General features: G+C 40.5%; 1 protein-coding gene across 1 annotated transcript; it reads right to left on the bottom strand.

Annotated features, from left to right (window-relative positions):
• Positions 1-7,379: 7,379 nt before the first annotated feature.
• Positions 7,380-22,342, bottom strand: LOC139387199 (retinal homeobox protein Rx1-like). The gene is made up of 5 exons (XM_071133268.1): positions 22,212-22,342; positions 20,493-20,937; positions 14,966-15,222; positions 7,456-8,371; positions 7,380-7,400 (listed from the first exon to the last, which is right to left on the bottom strand). The coding sequence occupies exons 2-4, from the start codon at positions 20,773-20,775 to the stop codon at positions 7,877-7,879; spliced, it is 1,035 nt and encodes a 344-aa protein (XP_070989369.1). The 5' UTR covers positions 20,776-20,937; positions 22,212-22,342; the 3' UTR covers positions 7,380-7,400; positions 7,456-7,876.
• Positions 22,343-23,294: the final 952 nt, after the last annotated feature.

Genomic DNA, 23,294 nt, shown 5'->3' with positions numbered 1-23,294 from the left:
AATCGAACATCTCTGGAGAGACCTGAAAATAGCTGTGCAGTGACACTCCCCATCCAACCTGACAGAGCTTGAGCGGATCAGCAGAGAAAAATGGGAGAAACTCCTCAAATACAGATGTGCCAAGCTTGTAGTGTCATACCCAAGAAGACTTGAGGCTGTAATCGCTGCCAAAGGTGCTTCCAAGTACTGAGTAAAGGGTCTGAATACTTATGTAAATGTGATATTTCCCTCAATCTGGTCTGTGTGTGTTCCTCTCTGATTGACACAGTGAACATCTCCACAGAAGACAAGTAAACTGGCGCCAGGCATCAAAATCGTTCAGAGCCCAGAACCAGTGAGTGTCTCTTTTCAAAACCATTCTTAATCAGACCACATTAATAACGCTCCTCTTGTAAGGGATTTCCTCCTCTTCTTCCGAAGAGGAGAGGCGAGAAGGATCGGAGGACCAATATGCAGCGTGGTTAAAGTTCATGGTTCTTTAATCAGAGAAACTATACATGAACAGAATACAAAACAAGAAATGTGAAAACCCCAAAACAGTCCCGTGTGGCACAAACACTGACAGAGGAGACAACCACCCACAAAATACCCAAAGACTACGGCTGCCTGAATATGGTTCCCAATCAGAGACAACGATAAACACCTGCCTCTGATTGAGAACCACTCTAGGCAACCATAGACTTACCTAGACAACTACACTGAACACAACCCCATAAATCTAATAAACCCTAGACAAGACGAAACACAATAAATCACCCATGTTACACCCTGGCCTAACCAAAATAATAAAGAAAACACAGATAACTAAGGCCAGGGCGTGACACCTCTTCCTTATTCTTATTCTTATTATTATTCTCTTCCTTATTATTATTATTATTATTATTCTCTTCCTTATTATGACGCGTCCTCTGTCAGTCCTGTTCACTGCAGACTGGCCCCAGACCACTGAGGGCCTCGTACCGCCAAGCACAACACAACATCATTAATGTGGCTGGTTAATTAACGAGTGGTATTGTAGTTACAGGTGTTCTGTTCTGGTATCTCTCCACATTGTGACTTAGGGGCTAAATGGGGAATTGGGATGGCGGTAGCTAGTTTAAATACATCACAAAGTAGGGATTGCATTCAATACCTTGTCCATGGATTGCTTTCAAGGTGAGAAAAACAAATATCTAAATATGAAGGCTGGCGGAGTTATCGCTTTAATGTTGGGCAAGTACCAAACCCTGTGGTGAAAGGAATGTATTACACTCCATTCGAACAGGTGGTTAAGGCATAGTTGGATCTCAGTTTGATATAATAAAATCAATAAATAACTCATCACCCATAACTCTACTTTGACAAGTTACTGACCTAGAAAGGACCTTCCATCTGTCCTGAACTATGGGGAGATCACACTCACACACACACACACACACACACACACACACACACACACACACACACACACGCTACAGTGACCCACACATGGTATAGCCCCCCCACCCCTCCCCCCCATGCCTCCTGACACCCCTGGGGAGGCCTGATGGAGTGGAGCTTCATCTGCCTAACTGGCTGGCAGGTCTCCATGCACCAGGCTGCAGAGACACAAAAGCTTGCTGCTCCCTCTCAGCCCTAATCCCCAACCAGTCCCTTCCTGCCAAGGCTGACATGGTGCCATTGTCCAGAAAACACACTCATTACCAGCATCAAGTCATGTTCAGAGTAGTCTAGAGAGTTGTACATTTTAAAGGAAAATATACAAGTTGCTGGGAGGAACTTCTGTCACACTGTTTCTAGTGTGTCTTTATTACAATCAAAGAACATTGAATCTAAGTACAACACAAATAATGTCAAAATGTAAATAAATGAATTCAAGGTACAGCACAGAAAATGCATTACAAATGACTGAACAGAGAATCAAGTTGAACAGTACACCGAGTTTACAAAACATTTAGAACACCTGCTCTTTCCATGACATAGACTGACCAGGTGAACCCAGGTGAAAGCTATGCTCCCTTATCACCTTTTTAAACCACTTTAATCAGTGTAGATGAAGGGGAGGAGACGGGTTAAAGATTTTTAAGCCTTGAGAGATGGATTGTGTATGTGTGCGATTCAAAGGGTGAATGGGCAAGACAACACATTTACAGTTGAAGTCAGAAGTTCACACACACACACACACACACACACACACACACAGTTCAAGTCAGAAGTTCACATACACTTAGGTTGGTGTCATTAAAACTTGTTTTTCAACCACTCCACAAATTTCTTGTTTACAAACTATAGTCTTGGCAAGTCGGTTAGGACATCTACTTTGTGCATGACACAAGTCATTTTTCCAACAATTGTTTACAGACAAATGATTTCACTTAATCACAATTCCAGTGGGTCAGAAGTCTGATTTGTGAATTGACATCATTTGAGTCAATTGGATGTGTACCTGTGGATCTATTTCCAGGCCTACCTTCAAACTCAGTGCCTCTTTGCTTCACATCATGGGAAAATCAAAAGAAATCAGCCAAGACCTCAAAAAAAATGTAGACCTCCACAAGTCTGGCTCATCCTTAGGAGCAATTTCCAAATGCCTGAAGGTACCACATTCATCTGTACAAACAATAGTACGCATGTATAAACACCATGGGACCACATACAGCTCAAGAAGGAGATGCGTTCTGTCTCCTAGAAATAAACGTACTTTGGAGCGAAAAGTGCAAATCAATCCTAGAACAACGGCAAAGGACCTTGTGAAGATGCTGGAGGAAACAGGTACAAAAGTGTCTATATCCACAGTAAAAACTAATCCTATATTGACATAACCTGAAAGGCATCCTCAGCAAGGAAGAAGCCACTGCTCCAAAACCGCCATAAAAAAGCCAGACTACGGTTGGCAACTGCACATGGGGGCAAAGATCATACTTTTTGGAGAAATGTCCTCTGGTCTGATGAAACAAAAATAGAACTGTTTGGCCGTAATGACCATCGTTATGTTTGGAGGAAAAAGGGGGAGGTTTGCAAGCCGAAGAACACCATCCCAACCGTGAAGCATGGGGGTGGCAGCATCATGTTGTGGGGGTGCTTTGCTGCAGGAGGGATTGGTGCACTTCACACATTAGATGGCATCATGAGGAAGGTGGAGGATGTGGATATATTGAAGCAACATCTCAAGACATCAGTCAGGAAGTTAAAGCTTGGTCGCAAATGGGTCTTCCAAATGGACAATGACCCCCAAGCAGACTTCCAAAGTTATGGCAAAATGGCTTAAGGACAACCAAGTTGTATTGGAGTGGCCATCACAAAGCCCTGACCTCAATTGTATAGAAAATTTGTGGGCAGAACTGAAAAAGCGTGTGCGAGCAAGGAGGCCTACAAACCTCACTCAGTTACACTAGCTCTGTCGGGAGGGATGGGCCATAATTCACTCAACTTATTGTGGGAAGCTTGTGGAAGACTACTCAAAATGTTTGACCAAAGTTAAACAATTTAAAGGCAATGCTACCAAATATTAATTGAGTGTATGTAAACTTCTGACCCACTGGGAATGTGATGAAAGAATTAAAAGCTGAAATAAATCATTCTCTCTAGTATTATTCTGACATTTCACATTCTTAAAATAAAGTGGTGATCCTAACTGACCTAAGACAGGGCATTTTTACTCTGATTAAATGTCAGGAATTGTGAAAAACGGACTTTAAATGTATTTGGCTAAGGTGTATTTAAATTTCCGACTTCAACTGTAAGTGCCTATGAACGGGGTATGGTAGTAGGTGCCAGGCGCACCAGTTTGTGTCAAGAACTGCAATGCTGTTGGGTTTTTCACGCTCAACAGTTTACCGTCTGTATCTAGATTAGTCCACCACCCAAAGGACATCCAGCCAACTTGAGACAACTGTGGGAAGCATTGGAGTCAACATGGGCCAGAATCCCTGTGGAACGCTTTCAACACCTTGTAGGTGGGGGTGCATCTCAATATTATGAAGGTGTTCTTAATGATTTGTACACGCAGTGTATATTAGACAATGTTTTACAAATACTTAATAGATTTAGGGGGGGGTCCAGTAAAAAATGTTTTAAAAAAAATATTCTTTGGCTTTTACTAACTACTATATCCCACAAAAATTCAAAATGCACTTCTGTGTGTAGGAATGTATCAAGAAGTATCCCATGAATGTTTTATTTAAAAAAATATAAAATCATAATGTTGATCTCCGTATTTTTGATATATTGCCAGATGTAACTCCACAAGAGGGCCCGGGGTTTGGTGGGTTTTACGAGAAAAATAAGGTAACTACACTCTATGGCTAAAATGTAAAACATTTAATACTAGTTAACCAATGTTTCAACAGCAAGGTGCTTTCCTCAGGATTTCAGGTGCAGGGTTGAAGGCAGTCAAACAAGAAGTAAACTGAGCAAAGGGCATATGTTTTCAGTGACTTCTCAATAGACTGAAAAGTAGAAGCTGTGTGTATGTGTATCAAAACTTTTAAAAGTTTGTTTTATTATTATTTGAATTGACCCCAACCCTGTTCTGGTGGATTTAATGACCATTAGTTAGTCCAGCCTCTAAACCGTTTGGTTCCAGGAGCTTCAGACCAAGAGGAGAATCAATAGTCCTGAACAATGAATCAGTCAACCCACTGAAGTGTTACATCAGACAGACAGGCAGCTCTCATTCTGGGGCCACACACACACACACACACACACGCACACACGCACACACGCACACACGCACGCACGCACGCACGCACGCACGCACGCACGCACGCACGCACGCACACACGCACACACGCACACACGCACACACGCACACACGCACACACACACGCACTCAGTATGTGACCCCTCATTTCCGAATAACCATAATGCATAGAAAGAACACTCTCTTGTACTTCCTGTGCCCTATAGTAACTGCTGCCACTTAAAGGGGCAATCAGCAGTTGATACATCCATTTTTGGACTTATACATTAATGATATGTACCCATTGATTCTTCCAAAAAATATATCTCTTATTCCTAATGAGCTTATTTCAACTGCCGTACCTCGTGAGAACCCAAAATATAAGACTGTTTTACGCCAACGTTTGTAAACAAAGTCAATGTAAACAAACACTATATAGCCTCAAAACATGGTGAAAACTTGCATCCATAGCTCTGTCTATGAACTTGAGAGTGGTTACATTACTCCAGCCCCATTCCTCTGAAACAGGGGCGGGGAAAACGCTTGGTTATTGTACTGCTGACCGCTTTAAGCCATGTAAAAACAGAACAGCACTATGATGAAGAGACTGCCTGCCTCCCCTGTTGTCAACAATACGTCAAGAAGCAGCACTAACTAATAGGATGTGTTAGAAGGATTTATGACAGACTATCACATGTGTGGTAGTGCACAGGGTTGGGTTGCATTTTGAGAATTTAGGAAGTAAACTCAAATTTCAATTCAAATTTTCCTCAATGCTTTGGAATTTCGGGAAATTAGGATTTGACTGAATTGAAATGGAATTAACTTCTTTGGGACTGGGGGGCAGTATTGAGTAGCTTGGATAAAAAGGTGCCTAGAGTAAACTGCCTGCTACTCAGCTATAAAAGCTAGAATATGCATATAATTAGTAGATTTGGATAGGAAACACTCAAAAGTTTCTAAAACTGCTTGAATGATGTCTGTCAGTATAACAGAACTCATATGGCAGGCAAAAACCTGAGAAAAAATTCAACCAGGAAGTGGGAAATCTGAGGTTTGTAGTTTTTCAAGTCATTGCCTATCGAATATACAGTGTCTGTGGGGTTATATTGCACTTTATAAGGCTTCCACTAGATGTCAACAGTCTTTAGAACCTTGTTTGAGGCTTCTACTGTGAATGAGGGGGGAATGAGAGCTGATTGAGTCAGGGGTCTACCAGAGTGGCATGAGCTGATCACGCGAGCACACGTGAGAGCTACCTGCGTTCCATTGCATTTGTGAAGACAAAGGAATTCTCCGGTTGGAACATTATTGAAGATTTATGTTAAAAACATCCTAAAGATTGATTCTATACTTCGTTTTACATCTTTCTACGGACTGTAACAGAACTTTTTGACTTTGCCTGGACCTAGTGATCGCGCCTCATGAATTTGGATTACTGGGCTAAATGCGCAAACAAAAATCAAGTTTTTGGACATAAATGATGGACTTTATCGAACAAAACAAACATTTATTGTGGAACTGGAATTCCTGGGAGTGTATTCTGATGAAGATCACCAAAGGTAAGTTAATATTTATAATGCTATTTCTGACTTCTGTTGACTCCACAACATGGCGGATATCTGTATGGCTTGTTTTTGTGTCTGAGCTCTGTACTCAGATTATTGCATGGTGTGCTTTTTCTGTAAAGTTTCTTTTAAATCTGACACAGCGGTTGCATTAAGTAGAAGTGGATCTAAAATTCCATGCATAACACTTGTATCTTTTAGCAATGTTTATTATGAGAATTTCTGTAAATTTATGTGGCTCTCTGCAAAAATCTCCAGATGTTTTGGAACTACTGAACATAATGCGCCAATGTAAACTGAGATTTTTGGATATAAATATGAACTTAATCTAATAAAACATACATGTAACATGAAGTCCTATGAGTGTCATCTGATGAAGATCATCAAAGGTTAGTGATACATTTGATTTATATTTCTGCTTTTTGTGACTCCTCTCTTTGGCTGGAAAAATGGCTGTGTTTATCTGTGACTATGTGCTGACCTAACATAATCGTTTGGTGTGCTTTCGTCGTAAAGCCTTTTTGAAATCGGACACTGTGGCTGGATTTACAACAAGTATATCTTTAAAATGGTATAAAATACTTGATGTCTGAGGAATTTTAATTATGGGATTTCAGTTGTTTTGAATTTGGCGCCCTGCAATATCACTGGCTGTTGTCGAGGTGGGACGCTACCGTCCCACTGGTGCCAGAGAGGTTAACCCCAACGCTGTACACCACCACACATGTAGTAGTCTGTCAGACACTCTAATGTATAAATCCTAGTGTGGTGTGTGTATGAACAGAAACTAACAATCTAGCAGCATCTCTGTAAAACAATGGGAGAGGAATAGAGAAGGAGGAAAGGAAATTAGGAAAGGAGAGGAGGAAAGGATGTGACTGACTATCAGGCCTTGAATAGGATCTAAGGGGTTTCAGGGAGACTCTGAGGGCAGCTGTCCATCAATTGTTAACCTGAGGTTAATCGCTTTAAAAACTGTTAATTAGGTGTTAAGTGGTGCGGTTGTCCGACCAAATTAGCAGGCGTGACAGATTACCCAAGATAGAGGATTTTCTCAACTCAACCTCGATCCGCCAGGACTGAGTCTTCTGAGAACATTTTAGGAGTCACTGTCTCAGCTCATACTGCCTCATGTAGGCCAAGAGATCTCTCTGGTCAGGTCATAATATTGCCTCATCTAGGCCAGGAGAATTTCTTATTGTAGTCAGCTCACATGGTCAGGAAAACTCCTGGCCCTAATATGGAATTCCGCAGTATTAGATGTCTCTCCTGTCCCTTTCCACTGATAGGGGGACATATTGGTCAACAATCCAGCCCGCCATCGCAAGACCACAACAGTGCGAGTTCAATTGAATCCGGAGTATAAATCGATCATCAAAGCTTGATGATAAATTGATCATCAGTTCTGTTTTCACAAGTCACTCAACAAGTTGACAAGGTGCCACATATTCTCTCCATCAGGATGTGTGCCACCCCTATTCAATTGATATCCAGGAAAATAGAGACCATCTTTATACAGAACGTCGTTGTTTTTGTGATTACAATCATACGTGTTGAAGTTGACCATCCTTTATACAGAACGTCTTTGTTTTTGTGATTACAATCACATGTTGACAGCCTTCATACAGAACATCTCCTCTCCAATGGATCACATGTGCTGCCAGGTTTTATCCAAGGAATGAAGGTGCTCCTTAGCCTTCATCCTCAGCGCTGCGATGCTGGAGCTACGTTCCACTTCCTCATGCATAGGGTAGTTATCATTGAAGCTAGGGTGACACTGGTAGGGAGGCGGAGCCATTGACTGCATGCTTTGCCTCCCTTGCATTCCTTGCACCATCCCCTGGTGCACCACACCATGTACTGGGGGGCTGTTGAGGAAGCTGTGGGAGTGGCTGGGGTAGGCAGGCTGAAGATGAGGGCCCTGCCCTGGGGCCCTGTAGCCAGGGATAGTATGCATGGGGGTGGCACTGGACATGGGCGAGGCCAGCCAGGGATCCAGGGGTAATGGGTTGGACATGGGCCCCATGTTGGAGGGCATGGGCGACCGGTTGAAGGACAGCATGGGGGAGTCGTGGAGCTTCAAGGAGCTGGAGTCCATCTTCTCCTGACGTCTCCACTTAGCCCGACGGTTCTGGAACCACACCTGGACACGGACAAGATATAGTCATATTAGTCTATGGTAGTCTCCAAGGTAACATAATTACGCTTTAACTTGAAAAGGCATGCCAAACAACGTTTAACAAACCATACAACTATACAGGGACTTCAGAAAGTATTCATACATCTTAACTTATTTCACATTTTGTTGTGTGACAAGACTGTAACTACCAATTGGATACCACGAAATTAGGGAGAAAATAAAAAAGAAATAGATTTAAGTCAAAACTGTAACTCGGCCACTCAGAAACATTCATTGACTTCATGGTTAGCAACTCCAGTGTAGATTGTAGGTAGGTCATTGTCCTGCTGAAAGGTGAATTCATCTCCCAGTGTCTGGTGGAAAGCAGACTGAACCAGGTTTTTCTCTAGGATTTTGCCTGTGCTTAGCTCCATTTCAGTTATTTTTTATCCTGAAAAAAACTCCCTAGACCTTAACGATTACAAGTATACCCCAACTCTTTTCACCGTTGTTTAGGTTAGTATTGTGGAGTAACTACAATGTTGTTGATCCATCCTCAATTTTCTCCTATCACAGTCATTAAACTTTGTCACTGTTTTAAAGTCACTATTGGCCTCATGGTAAAATCCCTGAGCGGTTTCCTTCCTCTTCAGCAACTGAGTTAGAAAGTACGCCAGTATCTTTGTAGTGACTGGGTGTATAAATTCATTTCAGCTTTTTATTTTTAAATTCATTTGTAAACATTTCTAAAAACATAATTCCACTTTGACATTATGGGGTATTGTAGTTAGGCCAGTAGAAAAACATCTCAATTGTAACAACAAAATGTGGAAAAAGTAAATGGGTGTGATACTTCTTTTAACAATTCCCACAAAAAAAAGGTACAAACACAAATTTAGTGGAATAACTGTGCAGATGGAAACTTTGGTAAGGGAATTATGGTGAAATATCCATTAGGTTTTTATTGTTACGGTTTTCTTCCTGGGAAGGAGAGGAGGACCAAAATGCAGCGTGGTTATGGTTGAACATCTTTAATAAAGATGATAACGTGAACAATATACATATACAAAATAAGAAACCGTGGAACAACCGAAACAGTCCTAACTGGTGCAAAACACAGAGACAGGAAACAATCACCCACGAAATACCCAAATAATATGGCTGCCTAAATATGGTTCCCAATCAGAGACAACGATAAACACCTGCCTCTGATTGAGAACCACTCTAGGCAACCATAGACTTACCTAGAATACTACACTAAACACAACCCCATCAATCTACAAAACCCCTAGACAAGACAAACACATAATCACCCATGTCACACCCTGGCCTAACCACAATAATAAAGAAAACACAAAATACTAAGGCCAGGGCGTGACATTTATGTGACAACTGTGATGGAAAAATTGATGTAGGTGCTTTTCTATTTCGTTAATTTCTGTGTTCTGTTTGTGCTTTTCTAATAACCAATTTCTGTGTTCATGCGTGATTGAACAAACCCTCAATATCAGTATCTGCAATTTGGCAGTACGCCCAGGCCCTTGTTTTGAGAACGAAAGATATCTCAGTTTCAAGGTCTCAGCTTAGAAAGAAGAAGCCTGGTGAGATATTGGTCTGTCACATGCATGACCCAGTATTGGTCGGTCAAATGAATGAAGCAGATGTTAATGATGAATTAATGATGAATAAGCTAAATCATACAAATATGACTTGTCTGCAGTATACAAGAGAACTAACGGGGACTGCCCCATTAGAGCTCATTTCAGACCGGTACTTTATGTATCTAAGTTTGACTGCGACCTATCCAACTTGCTGACAATAAACAATTATTCATTTAAGATTGACTTCCAGTGTCCCTGTGTTAAATATCTGCTCCAAATTAAGATGAACAAATGTCTGCAGAAATAACGGCGCGTCAGCCATGACATGACAACTTGAGTTTAAAAAAATATATTTTGGTTATTGAACTACAGTAAGTGAAGAGGATTTACACCCGGTAACGGAATTACATCATAGGACCATAATCCGTATTACACAGAAATCCATAATTATGCATTTGAATGTCATTCTCCTCATGTTTCAGCAGTTAGTACGTCACAATACAGCACAGTAGAGTTCAGTAGAGTACAGTACAGTAGAGTTCAGTACAGTAAGTTCAGTACAGTTCAGTAGAGTAAAGTAGATATCAGTATAGTACAGTACAGTTTAGTACAATATAGTTCAGTAGAATGGAGTACAGTAAAGTAGAATTCAGTAGAGTAGAGTTCAGTATAGTACAGTACAGTAGAGTTCAGTAGAGTTCAGTACAGTAGAGTTCAGTACAGTTCAGTAGAGTTCAGTACAGTAAAGTAGAGATCGGTATAGTACAGTACAGTTCAGTACAATAGAATTCAGTAGAATGGAGTACAGTACAGTAGAATTCAGTAGAGTGGAGTTCAGTAGAGTTCAGCACAGTAGAATTCAGTACAGTAAAGTAGAGATCAGTACAGTACAGTAGAGATCAGTACAATAGAGTTTAGTACAATGGAGTGCAGTACAGTAGAGTTCAGTACAGTAGAGTTCAGTACAGTATAGTAGAGTTCAGTACAGTAGAGTTCAGTACAGTAGAGTTCAGTAGAGTTCAGTACAGTAGAATTCAGTTCAATACAGTAGAGTTTAGTATAGTACAGTAGAGTTTAGTACAGTAGAGTTTAGTTCAGTACAGTACAGTAGAGTTCAGTACAGTAGAGTTCAGTTCAGTAGAGTTTAGTTCAGTAGAGTTCAGTACATTAGAGTTCAGTACAGTAGAGTTCAGTATAGTACAGTAGAGTTCAATACAGTAGAGTTCAGTATAGTACAGTAGAGTTCAATACAGTAGAGTTCATTACAGTGCATTATACGCTTTCCATCATCATCACGGAGTAATAGCCTGAAACCATGAGATTCGTCTAACCTGGTTTCGAATGATAGTGTTTTTATGTATGAAGTAGTTTGTTGATTAAGACGACACAGTATGTTAAAAATGACCAACCATGCATATCCACATTATTTAAAGAACGATAAAAACAAGCATACAGCCGTTGTTGGGTAATGCAGACAGTTTAACATTGGAGTACCCTTCGGCTACACCAAAGATGATTTATAACTAACCCAAGATAGACCACAGCCTGTCGTTTCCAATGGGAACAAGTGGGTCATAGTGGGCAGAACAAGCAAAGAGGGGGGCAGAGCCAAGCATGAGCTAGTGAAATGCTATTGGGGCGTTCTAGCATGTATTTGCATATTTATGTTAGGGAACGCGTACTCTGTGAAGTGCGAGTGTGCAATAACTCAATTCGCCCTTGAACTGCTTCTAAACAACGCCATTTTTTAAAACTTTGGCAACGGGTAAAATTGACAAAACGTAGTCCACTCTGTTCGCAACAGATTCGAGTTGTAGGAACAGAAAACTGTATTGAGAACAAATGTTTCAACGATGAGAAATGCATACAAGATGCTTCACATTTATACATCCGGTAAAATATCTGGCACATTGTTCTACCTGTGGCTGTACCTACTTGGGGGCGTGATCATGTTAAGCCATGCTACGCCGTGTGTATCGGTACAAATGGCTACAACTTGGTTAGTCAGCTAGTCAGCTGACAAGAAAAATGTGGCTAACAGTAAGTTTGTTTTTAGCATAAAACGGCTACAACTTAGTTAGTCAGCTAGTCAGCTGACAAGAAAAATGTGGCTAATAGTAAGTTTGTTTCTAGCATAAAACGAGTGCATAAAATGGTGTAACAAAAAATATACGATTAAAACGTTGACAAATTTGTCAGGAAACAAATAATGTACTCACAGTGAATGATAAAACAGTCAGAAAACCGGAGATTCTTTGCACAGCCACAGGTGGTGAGCTGAACTTTGGAGTTATGCTAATTAATACTGCGAGCTCACGCTTGCTGTGACATCGTTAGTAAGGGACAGGATTTCTTACAGGTGGAATATAACATCAATTAATATAGTTAAATGTAAACTGTTGTTTCCAATCAACAAACATGTTGTAATTAAGGCTGTTGTATTGTACTGTAACTAATGACAGCAATCTATAATTGAATGGTGTTCAATAAAGAGAAAAAGTTGATTTTTTGTCAGATTCTGATTGGGGTGACAAAATACTACAAGATTTATTAAAAATCTATAGGATTCATTCGGATTCATTTTGATTTCCAATGGGTAAAAAAAGTAGTCCAATATGATTCTGATAGAGGTGATGCAAAATCCTATGGAATTGCAAGAATCATTTAGGGTTCATTATGATTACTTTTGATTCCCAATAGGAAAAAAGTATTCCAATAGAATTCCAACAGGATTCTGATACAGGTGACACAAAATCCCATAGGACTGCGATAATCCTGAAGGATCCACTGTGATTACTTTAGATTTACAATAGAACAAAAGTAGTTCAATGGGATTCCAATAGAGGTGACACAAAATCCTATTGGAAATCGCTAATTTTATAGGATAAGCTATTTTTTTAGGAGAGAGAGAGAGAGAAAGAGGGAGTGGTCATCCAGACCCTATGAGTTTAACATAACAGTATGCCAGTGGAAGGGAGGACAGTAGCAGGAGACACTATGAGCTGAACATAACAGTATGCCAGTGGAACGGAGGACAGTAGCAGGAGACACTATGAGCTGAACATAACAGTATGCCAGTGGAAGGGAGGACAGTAGCAGGTGACCCTAAATGCGATTGAGCCAATCAGTTGTGTTGTGACTAGGTAGGGGTGGTATACAGAAGATGGCCCTATTTGGTAAAAGACCAAGTCCAGATTATATCAAGAACAGCTCAAATAAGCAAAGAGAAACAACAGTCCATCATTACTTTAAGACATGAAGGTCAGTAAATCCGGAAAATGTCAAGAACTTTGAAAGTTTCTTCAAGTCCAGTCGCAAAAACCATCGAGTGCTATGATGAAACTGGCTCTCATGAGGACCGCCACAGGAATGGAAGACCCAGAGTTACCTCTGCTGCAGAGGATAAGTTCATTAGAGTTAACTGTACCTTAGATTGCAACCCAAATAAATGCTTCAGTTCAAGTAACAGATACATCTCAACATCAACTGTTCAGAGGAAACTGTGTGAATCAGGCCTTCATGGTCGAATTGCTACCAAGGAACCTCTACTAAAGGACACCAATAAAAAGAAGACACTTGACTGGGCCAAGAAACACGAGCAATGGACATTGGACTGGTGGAAATCTGTCCTTTGGTCTGATGAGTCTAAATTTGAGCTTTTTGGTAGAGAGACGTAGAGTAGGTGAACAGATGATCTCTGCATGTGTGGTTCCCACCGTGAAGCATGGAGGAGGAGGTGTGATGGTGTAGGGGTGCTTTGCTGGTGACACTGGCTGTGATTTATTTAGAATTCAAGGCACACTTAACCAGCATGGCTACCGCAGCAGATGTAACTCTGGGTCTTCCTTTCCTGTGGTGGTCCTCATGAGAGAAAGTCTCATCATAGCGCTTGATGGCAGTAGTAGTAGTAGTAGTAGTAGTAGTAGTAGTAGTAGTAGTAGTATTAGTAGTAGTAATAATAATAGTATTAATAATAGTAACTTTAGTAGTGCTAGTAGTAATAACTTTAGCAGTAGTAGTAGTAGTTTTAGTAGTAGTCGTAACTTTAGTAGTAGTAATAGTAACTTTAGTAGTAGTAGTAACTTTAGTAGTGGTAGCAGTAGTAGTAGTAACTTTAGTAGTAGTAGTCGTAGAAGTTGTAAATTTAGTAGTAGTAGTTGTGGTAGCAGTATCTTTAGTAGTAGTAGTAGTAGTAGTAGTACCTTTAGTAGTAGTAGTAGTAGTAAAAGTAGTAGTAACTTTAGTAGTAGTGCCAGTGCTAATGCTAGTGCTTGCTGTTTGGGGTTTTAGGCTGGGTTTCTGTATAGCACTTTGTGACATCGGCTGATGTAAAAAGGGCTTTATTAATACATTTGATTGATTGATTAATAGTATAGTGATAGTAGACAGCAGGAGGCTCCATACCTGGACAGTATTATTAGTATATTGTACTAGATAGGCAAAGGCAACAGTACATGCAATATAATTAGTACTCATTAATTGGTACTGGTAGTAGTCGTTAATTGGTACTGGTAGTAGTCGTTAATTGGTACTGGTAGTAGTAGTTCATTGGTACTGGTAGTAGTCGTTAATTGGTACTGGTAGACATCATTAATTGGTACTGGTAGTAGTCGTTAATTGGTACTGGTAGTAGTAGTTAATTGGTACTGGTAGTAGTAGTTAATTGGTACTGGTAGTCGTAGTTAATTGGTACTGGTAGTAGTCGTTAATTGGTACTGGTAGTAGTAGTTAATTGCTACTGGTAGTAGTAGTTAATTGGTACTGGTATTAGTAGTTAATTGGTACTGGTAGTAGTAGTTAATTGGTACTGGTAGTAGTAGTTAATTGGTACTGGTAGTAGTAGTTAATTGGTACTGGTATTAGTAGTTAATTGGTACTGGTAGTAGTAGTTAATTGGTACTGGTAGTAGTAGTTAATTGGTACTGGTAGTAGTAGTTAATTGGTACTGGTAGTTAATTGGTACTGGTAGTAGTAGTTAATTGGTACTGGTAGTAGTAGTTAGCCGGATGTGCCATACCTGTACGCGAACCTCTGGGAGGTTAACCTTCATGGCCAGCTCTTCTCTGCTGTAGACGTCAGGGTAGTGGGACTTCTCAAAGGCCCGCTCCAGCTCATGGAGTTGGTAGGTGGTGAAGGTGGTGCGGTTACGCCGGTGCTTCTTCCTGGGGTGGTCTTCCTCTGGTGGCTCAGGTGACTTCCCCCTGTCGCTGTCCAACCCCTTCTGGAGGTCCCCCAGGTCCCCATCACACTTATCACTGGAGAAAAGGCCTGACTCTGCAGGTAAACAGTAGAAGAGGATGTTTGTCATGAGCCTTTCTGTTAATCCGGCAGTGCCAGTTCTACTTACTGTACCAAACGTGGACTTCCACATGGCTAACATTCCATGTTTAAAGAAAGGCCTCACTTTAACATGGTTAGAAAGGTGGACTATATGCTATTTTGTTTCCATTTAGTGTAAAAGGTGTAAGGCATTGAATATACTGTGTATTTCAGCACTAGCATGCTTCTTAAGATATACAGTTGAAGTCTGAAGTTTACATACACCTTAGCCAAATACATTTTAACTCAGTTTTTCACAATTCCTGACATTTAATCCTAGTAAAAGTTAGGATCACCACTTTATTTTAAGAATGTGAAATGTCAGCATAATAGTAGAGAGAATGATTTATTTAATATTTTATTTCTTTCATCACATTCCCAGTGGGTCAGAAGTTTACATACACTCAAATAGTATTTGGTAGCATTGCCTTTAAATTGTTTAACTTGGGTCAAACATTTTGGGTAGCATTCCACAAGCCTCCCACAATAAGTTTAGTGAATTATGGCCCATCCCTCCTGACAGAGCTGGTGTAACTGAGTCAGGTTTGTAGGCCTCCTTGCTCGCACACGCTTTTTCAGTTCTGCCCACAAATGTTCTATAGGATTGAGGTCAGGGCTTTGTGATGGCCACTCCAATACCTTGACTTGGTTGTCCTTAAGCCATTTTGCCTCAACTTTGGAAGTATGCTTGGGGTCATTGTCCATTTGGAAGACCATTTGCGACCAAGCTTTAACTTCCTGACTGATGTCTTGAGATGTTGCCTCAATATATCCACACAATTTTCCTACCTCATGATGCCATCTAATTTGTGAAGTGCACCAGTCCCTCCTGCAGCAAAGCACCCCCACAACATGATGCTGCCACCCCCATGCTTCACGGTTAGGATGGTGTTCTTCGGCTTGCAAGCCTCCCCCTTTTTTCTCCAAACATAACGATGGTCATTATGGCCAAACAGTTCTATTTTTGTTTCATCAGACCAGAGGACATTTCTCCAAAATGTACGATATTTGCCCCCATGTGCAGTTGCAAACCATAGTCTGGTTTTTTTATGGCGGTTTTGGAGCAGTGGCTTTTTCCTTGCTGAGCGGCATTTTAGGTTATGTTGATTAAGAACTCGTTTTACTGTGGATATAGATCCAGCATCTTCATAAGGCCCTTCGCTGTTGTTCTGGGATTGATTTTCACTTTTCTCACCAAAGTACGTTCATCTTTAGGAGACAGAACGCGTCTCCTTCCTGAGCGGTACGACAGCTGCATGGTCCCATGGTGTTTATACTTGCGTACTATTGTTTGTACAGATGAATGTGGTACCTTCAGGCTTTTGGAAATTGTTCCCAAGGATGAACCAGACTTGTGGTGGTCTACAATTTTTTTATGAGGTCTTGGCTGATTTCTTTTGATTTTCCCATGATGTGAAGCAAAGAGGCGCTGAGTTTGAAGATAGGCCTTGAAATACCTCCACAGGTACTCAAATGATGTCAAATAGCCTATCAGAAGCTTCTAAAGCCATGACATTATTTTCTGGAATTTTCCAAGCTGTTTTCCCAAACCCGCATGCTTAATCATCGCCTGAAATGAATTAGCATAACGCAGGGGACATAAATATCCCTAGAAAATATTCCTATTCATGAAAATCACAAATTAAATATATTGAGACATAGCTTAGCCTTTTGTTAATCACCCTGTCATCTCAGATTTTCAAAATATGTTTTACAGCCAAGAATTTGTGTAAGTTTATCATAGCCTAGCATAGCATTATGCCTTGCTAGCAGCAGGCAACCTTGTCACGGAAATCAGAAAAGCAATCAAATTAAATAGTTTACCTTTGATGAACTTCGGATGTTTTCACTCACGAGACTCCCAGGTAGATAGCCAAAGTAAATTTATTCCCAAAATATAATTTTTGTAGGCAAAACAGCTCCGTTTGTTCTTCACGTTTGGCTGAGAAATCGCCCGGAAATTGCGGTCACCACAATGCTGAAAAATATTCCAAATCATCTCCATAATATCGACAGAAACATGGCAAACGTTGTTTAGAATCCATCCTCAAGGTGTTTTTCTAATATCTATTCGATAATATATCCGTCGGGGACAATTCCTTTTTCTCTAAGACCGATTGGAGTAATGGCTACCTCTGTACTTTATGCGAGAATCTCTCTCGGAGCCACCATGTGACCACTTACGCAATGTGGCCGCCTACGGCTATTCTTCAACATAAATGCGTAAAACTACGTCACAATGCTGTAGACACCTTGGGGAATACGTAGAAAGTGTAAGCTCGTTGATGGTACATTCACAGCCAAATAGGGAGTCATTGGAACGCAGCGCTTTCAAAACCTGGGGCACTTCCGGATTAGATTTTTCTCAGGCTTTCACTTGCAACATCAGTTGTTTTACTCACAGACAATATCTTTACAGTTTTGGGAACGTTAGAGTGTTTTCTATCGAAAGCTGTCAATTATATGCATATTCTAGCATCTTTTCCTGACAAAATATCCCGTTTAAAACGGGAATGTTTTTTTTCCAAAAATGAAAATACTGCCCCTGGAGTTCCAAGAGGTTAAAGGCACAGTCAACTTGGTGTATGTGTACTTCCGACCCACTGGAATTGTGATACAGTGAATTGTAAGTGAAATCATTTGTCTGTAAACAATTGTTGGAAAAATACTTGTGTCATGCACAAAGTAGATGTCCTAACCGACTTGCCATAACTATAGTTTGTTTACAATAAATGTGTGGAGGGGTTGAAAAACAAGTTTTAATGACTCCAACCTAAGTGTATGTAAACTTTCGACTTCAACTGTATATTGCAACAGAGCCTAAAAGCAATGCAAGCTGCAGGCCTCTTCTTTCTCGGCGGGTGATGTCATATTGTCTTCACTGCATTCCTCAGGCCCAGTAATCCCATGAGGACAGATGCCACCTGTTAAACCTGAGTGTCCACGTGTGCCCTAGGCTGGCCAGTTCTAATCTACACAGAGACTTTACTTGGCTTCTCCACTCACCCAAGTACCAGATCTAATTTTGTCAGGAAACAAGGTGAGGTTGAAACCCCACTTCACGTGGTTGATGGATGGTAGATCCCATCATCAGTTTGTTAAATTCATTAATCCAAATCAATTGAGGCTCAATTGAGATTATCATCAGATCATTGGCTTGGTAACAAGCATGCGAGGAAGGCAGCAAAAGTGGTCTCCTTAATTCACTATGTTGTAATGTTAATGTGATAGATAATTGTTATGTCATGCCAGTATTGTTCTGGGAGAAATACTCAGTACATCAAGTATAAAAGTAGCTAGAAATGTAAAGTCCAGTACTGTAGTGTTCTAGTCTCTGAATCTTTGCCAAAAATAAGAACCTGAGCAAAAGTGTGCTTTCAACTATCCCTGCCTTTCCTCCTGGATGAGGTTACCACAGTGTGCTTTCAACTGTCCCTGCCTTTCCTCCTGGATGAGGTTACCACAGTGTGCTTTCAACTGTCCCTGCCTTTCCTCCTGGATGAGGTTACCACAGTGTGCTTCCAACTGTCCCTGCCTTTCCTCCTGGATGAGGTTACCACAGTGTGCTTTCAACTGTCCCTGCCTTTCCTCCTGGATGAGGTTACCACAGTGTGCTTTCAACTGTCCCTGCCTTTCCTCCTGGATGAGGTTACCACAGTGTGCTTTCAACTGTCCCTGCCTTTCCTCCTGGATGAGGTTACCACAGTGTGCTTTCAACTGTCCCTGCCTTTCCTCCTGGATGAGGTTACCACAGTGTGCTTTCAACTGTCCCTGCCTTTCCTCCTGGATGAGGTTACCACAGTGTGCTTCCAACTGTCCCTGCCTTTCCTCCTGGATGAGGTTACCACAGTGTGCTTTCCTGTCCCTGCCTTTCCTCCTGGATGAGGTTACCACAGTGTGCTTTCAACTGTCCCTGCCTTTCCTCCTGGATGAGGTTACCACAGTGTGCTTTCAACTGTCCCTGCCTTTCCTGGATGAGGTTACCACAGTGTGCTTTCAACTGTCCCTGCCTTTCCTCCTGGATGAGGTTACCACAGTGTGCTTCCAACTGTCCCTGCCTTTCCTCCTGGATGAGGTTACCACAGTGTGCTTTCAACTGTCCCTGCCTTTCCTCCTGGATGAGGTTACCACAGTGTGCTTTCAACTGTCCCTGGACTTTGCCTTTCCTCCTGGATGAGGTTACCACAGTGTGCTTTCTACTGTCCCTGCCTTTCCTCCTGGATGAGGTTACCACAGTGTGCTTTCAACTGTCCCTGGACTTTGCCTTTCCTCCTGGATGAGGTTACCACAGTGTGCTTTCAACTGTCCCTGGACTTTGCCTTTCTTCCAGGATGAGGTTATCTAAGCAAACATTATGACTATTCCTTCGACTGGAGAAAAGGGAACGTCCAAGTATTGTTTTCCAATCTGTGACCAACATATATTCCCCTTTAACCCCCCCATGTCATTGTCCTTGTGCTGTTATAGTTTGTCTCTCGTGACACGTCAGATGTCACATCAATATCACATCATTATCACGTCAATATCACATCATTATCACATCATTATCATATCAATATCACACCATTATCATATCAATATCACATCATTATCACATCAATATCACATCATTATCACGTCAATATCACACCATTATCACATCAATATCACACCATTATCACATCAATATCACATCGATATCACACCATTATTATATCGATATCACACCATTATCATATCGATATCACATTATCACGTCAATATCACATAATTTTCACGTCAATATCACATCATTATCACATCATTATCACGTCAATATCACATCATTATCACATCAATATCACATCATTATCACATCAATATCACACCATTATTATATCGATATCACACCATTATCATATCGATATCACATTATCACGTCAATATCACATAATTTTCACGTCAATATCACATCATTATCACATCATTATCACGTCAATATCACATCATTATCACATCAATATCACATCATTATCATGTCAATATCACACCAGTATCACACCAATATCACATCATTATCACGTCAATATCACATCATTATCATATCAATATCACACAATTATCATATCAATATCACGACAATATCACATCATTATCACATCAATACCACATCATTATCACATCAATGAAAATTGACATAAGTCTCTGAATATGTGAATTCAATTATGTAATAAATGCAATCATTCAATTAAAACCAGTGTACTGACCGTGGAAGTCAGAGTGTTGTGTGCTGTCCCCCAGGCTGGCCAGCTGTCCGTAGGGGTCTGACTTGACCTGCTTCCCCTGGTGGTCCTCCAGGCCTTCAGTGGCCACATTATGGACCCCCACGTCCCCCACAGGGGTCAGCAGAGGGTCCTGGTCCTTACTGAAGCCCAAGATCACATCGATGCTGTGGACCCGGCCTCCTCCGCTAGACCCCCCTCCCTTCAGCATGTCATGGTAGTTGTCTGGTGACAGGCAGCCGTCGCCCACCATTCCCAAGGTATCCATCGACAAATGTAACCAGAGGATCTCTTCCTACTGCTGAGGGGCCACCCTCAGATATAGTTGGACACGTGACAGACAGCACTACAGGTTGTCATTTGTCACATAGGGATTATATCAAGAGAGAAAAAGCCAGAGCAGAATTGTGTCCTTGGATTTCCTGTCAGTCTGCAAAACAGAGTTTGGAGAGTTAGACATGTTGGTATCATCAACACACTACTTGCTGAACTGACAGTTTGGTTATGAATGTGCATATATGCCACTTGTTAGTATTGTGCAAATGCAATGATAGAATAGCTAGAATGTTACTCCAGTAAACAAGTAATTACCCTTTAATTGGAAAACTCTGGATATATTTGTCGTTGATATGCTTAATTCACATCTGAAATTCCTTATTCTTTATGATACATGCATGACTGAAAGAAACCAAACCTGAACTTTTTTTCTGTATTGTTTTCATGCAAAAGTTATTTTGCATGAAGTTATATTTATATTTATATAAGTTATATTTTTACTTAAGGGTCAAAATCTGAATCATGCATCAATAAAGATGTTTTATTATTTTTTAATGAAAAAGCATATATTAAAATATATGTAATTTCCTTAAATAAATATGTTTAAAAACAATACACATTTTCTGGTTAGTTAAAAAAATCTGATCTGAAATGATGAACAGGGTTTTTTAAATAAACTTATTTTTAACGAGGCAAGTCAGTTAAGAACAAATTCTTATTTTACAATGACGGCCTACCCCCCCAGCCAAACCCTCCCCTAACCTGGACGGCGCTGGGCCAATTGTGCGCCACATTATGGGACTCCTGAACACCGCTGGTTGTGATATTGCCCGGAATCAAACCAGGGTCTGTGGCAATGCCTCTAGCACTGAGATGCAGTGCCTTAGACCTCTGTGCCACTCGGGCTAGCTACATTTATCAGCAAAACGGATATAAAATGACTAGATTACATCATACATTATATTTGATATTTGGGTCTATGAATAAATATGATAATTAATTCCACCCTAAAAATGTATTTGATCGTTTTTAAAGATTGTAGGACAAGCAATTTTGTATTTAACTAGGCAAGTCAGTTAAGAACAAATTCTTATTTGCAATGACGGCCTAGGAAAAGTGGGTTAACTGCCTTTGTTCAGGGGCAGAATGACAGATTTGTACCTTGTCAGCTCGGGGATTCAATCTAGCGAACCTTTCAGTTACTGGCCCAACGCTCTAACCACTAGGCTACCTGCCACTTCACAATATATGCATTCAGATAAAGTACGCCTTATGAAATTGGAAAAACATGAGGCAATGAAATAAATAAAGAAATATCTTAACAATAATGGTATCTTTAACAACAAGTAGTTGTAACTAAGTAGTAATAGTACTATCAACTCAAAATAAACAGCAATAATCACTAGCGACATTTATAAATGTACTTACCTCTATACAGGTAGCTTAGTTATACTACACACATCCTCTTACAATGCTGAGCCGTGAGTTGTGGCTCCTCTGTCCGACAAGTTGCAAATGACAGCGGATGGGAGTTCCGTTAGCTGTGCACCTGCTCCTCCCAACCTCCCCGGATAAAGTCCTTCAAAGTCTTCAACGATAACTACTAAGTAGGAACACTCAATGGAGTTCCTCCCCTCTGGCTATAGCCACTGTCTGTTTGACTGTTCACTAGATGCTGAGGGAAACCAAAGTATTTAAGAGGTTTATTAATTGGAATCCTTCCCCTTTAAGAATGATTGGCAGTTGTTTTCTGGTCAAGTAATTGCTGCAAAATGTGGCCTGTATTCAAACCTCAGAGGGAGGTCTCGGCTAATGAAGGCTTTGACAAAACTTTCTTTCAGAAAATCTATTGTTTAAAAGATAATGGTTCTTGTAATCCCTTCATTACACACAATATATGAGAGAATATACAGAGATATACAGCGATGAAGTATGCTTTGGCTGGACACAAACTGGCCTGCACGGGAAAGACATGAAGCAAATTAATTCTAATAAACCCTTGTTTTAGCGCTTGTGGATTGTGAAAAGAAAGCTGGGTTATAAGAGAAATGAACAATGACTATGTATACATGTGCATTTATAATGGTATATTTCCTTGAAAATGATTATACTCTTGAGTACGGCCCGTGTCATGTAAACACTATATAAATATATAATTTTTAATGGAACCTGGAATAAATTAAGTCTAAGGTTAGCCATTTCAACTTACAAATAGATACCCCATTGATGTAAAATGTTAAGCTTTAAAAACTTAAAACAATGTATGGAATATTGTGTTACCTAGAGTTAATAGCTCACTTACCACGCCACAAGTCAGTGTTAAGTTAACATCAGTAATGAACTTAATTATCTTAAGTTCATGGCACCAAAGTGACATTATACATGTATAAGAAACATGACACCTCTCTATCACTTCTCACACTCTAATCCAAGGGTAGGCTCTTCATTTTGGCACAGCTTTTCTGAACCCTGATATGGCTTGCTTCCATTATGGTTTGTATAAATTGGCTT

This window comes from Oncorhynchus clarkii, chromosome 28 (genome assembly GCF_045791955.1).
Source record: "Oncorhynchus clarkii lewisi isolate Uvic-CL-2024 chromosome 28, UVic_Ocla_1.0, whole genome shotgun sequence".
Taxonomy (NCBI): Eukaryota; Metazoa; Chordata; class Actinopteri; order Salmoniformes; family Salmonidae; genus Oncorhynchus; species Oncorhynchus clarkii.
The sequence above is the reverse complement of the archived record's forward strand: the minus strand, read 5'-3'. Positions and strand labels throughout refer to the sequence as shown.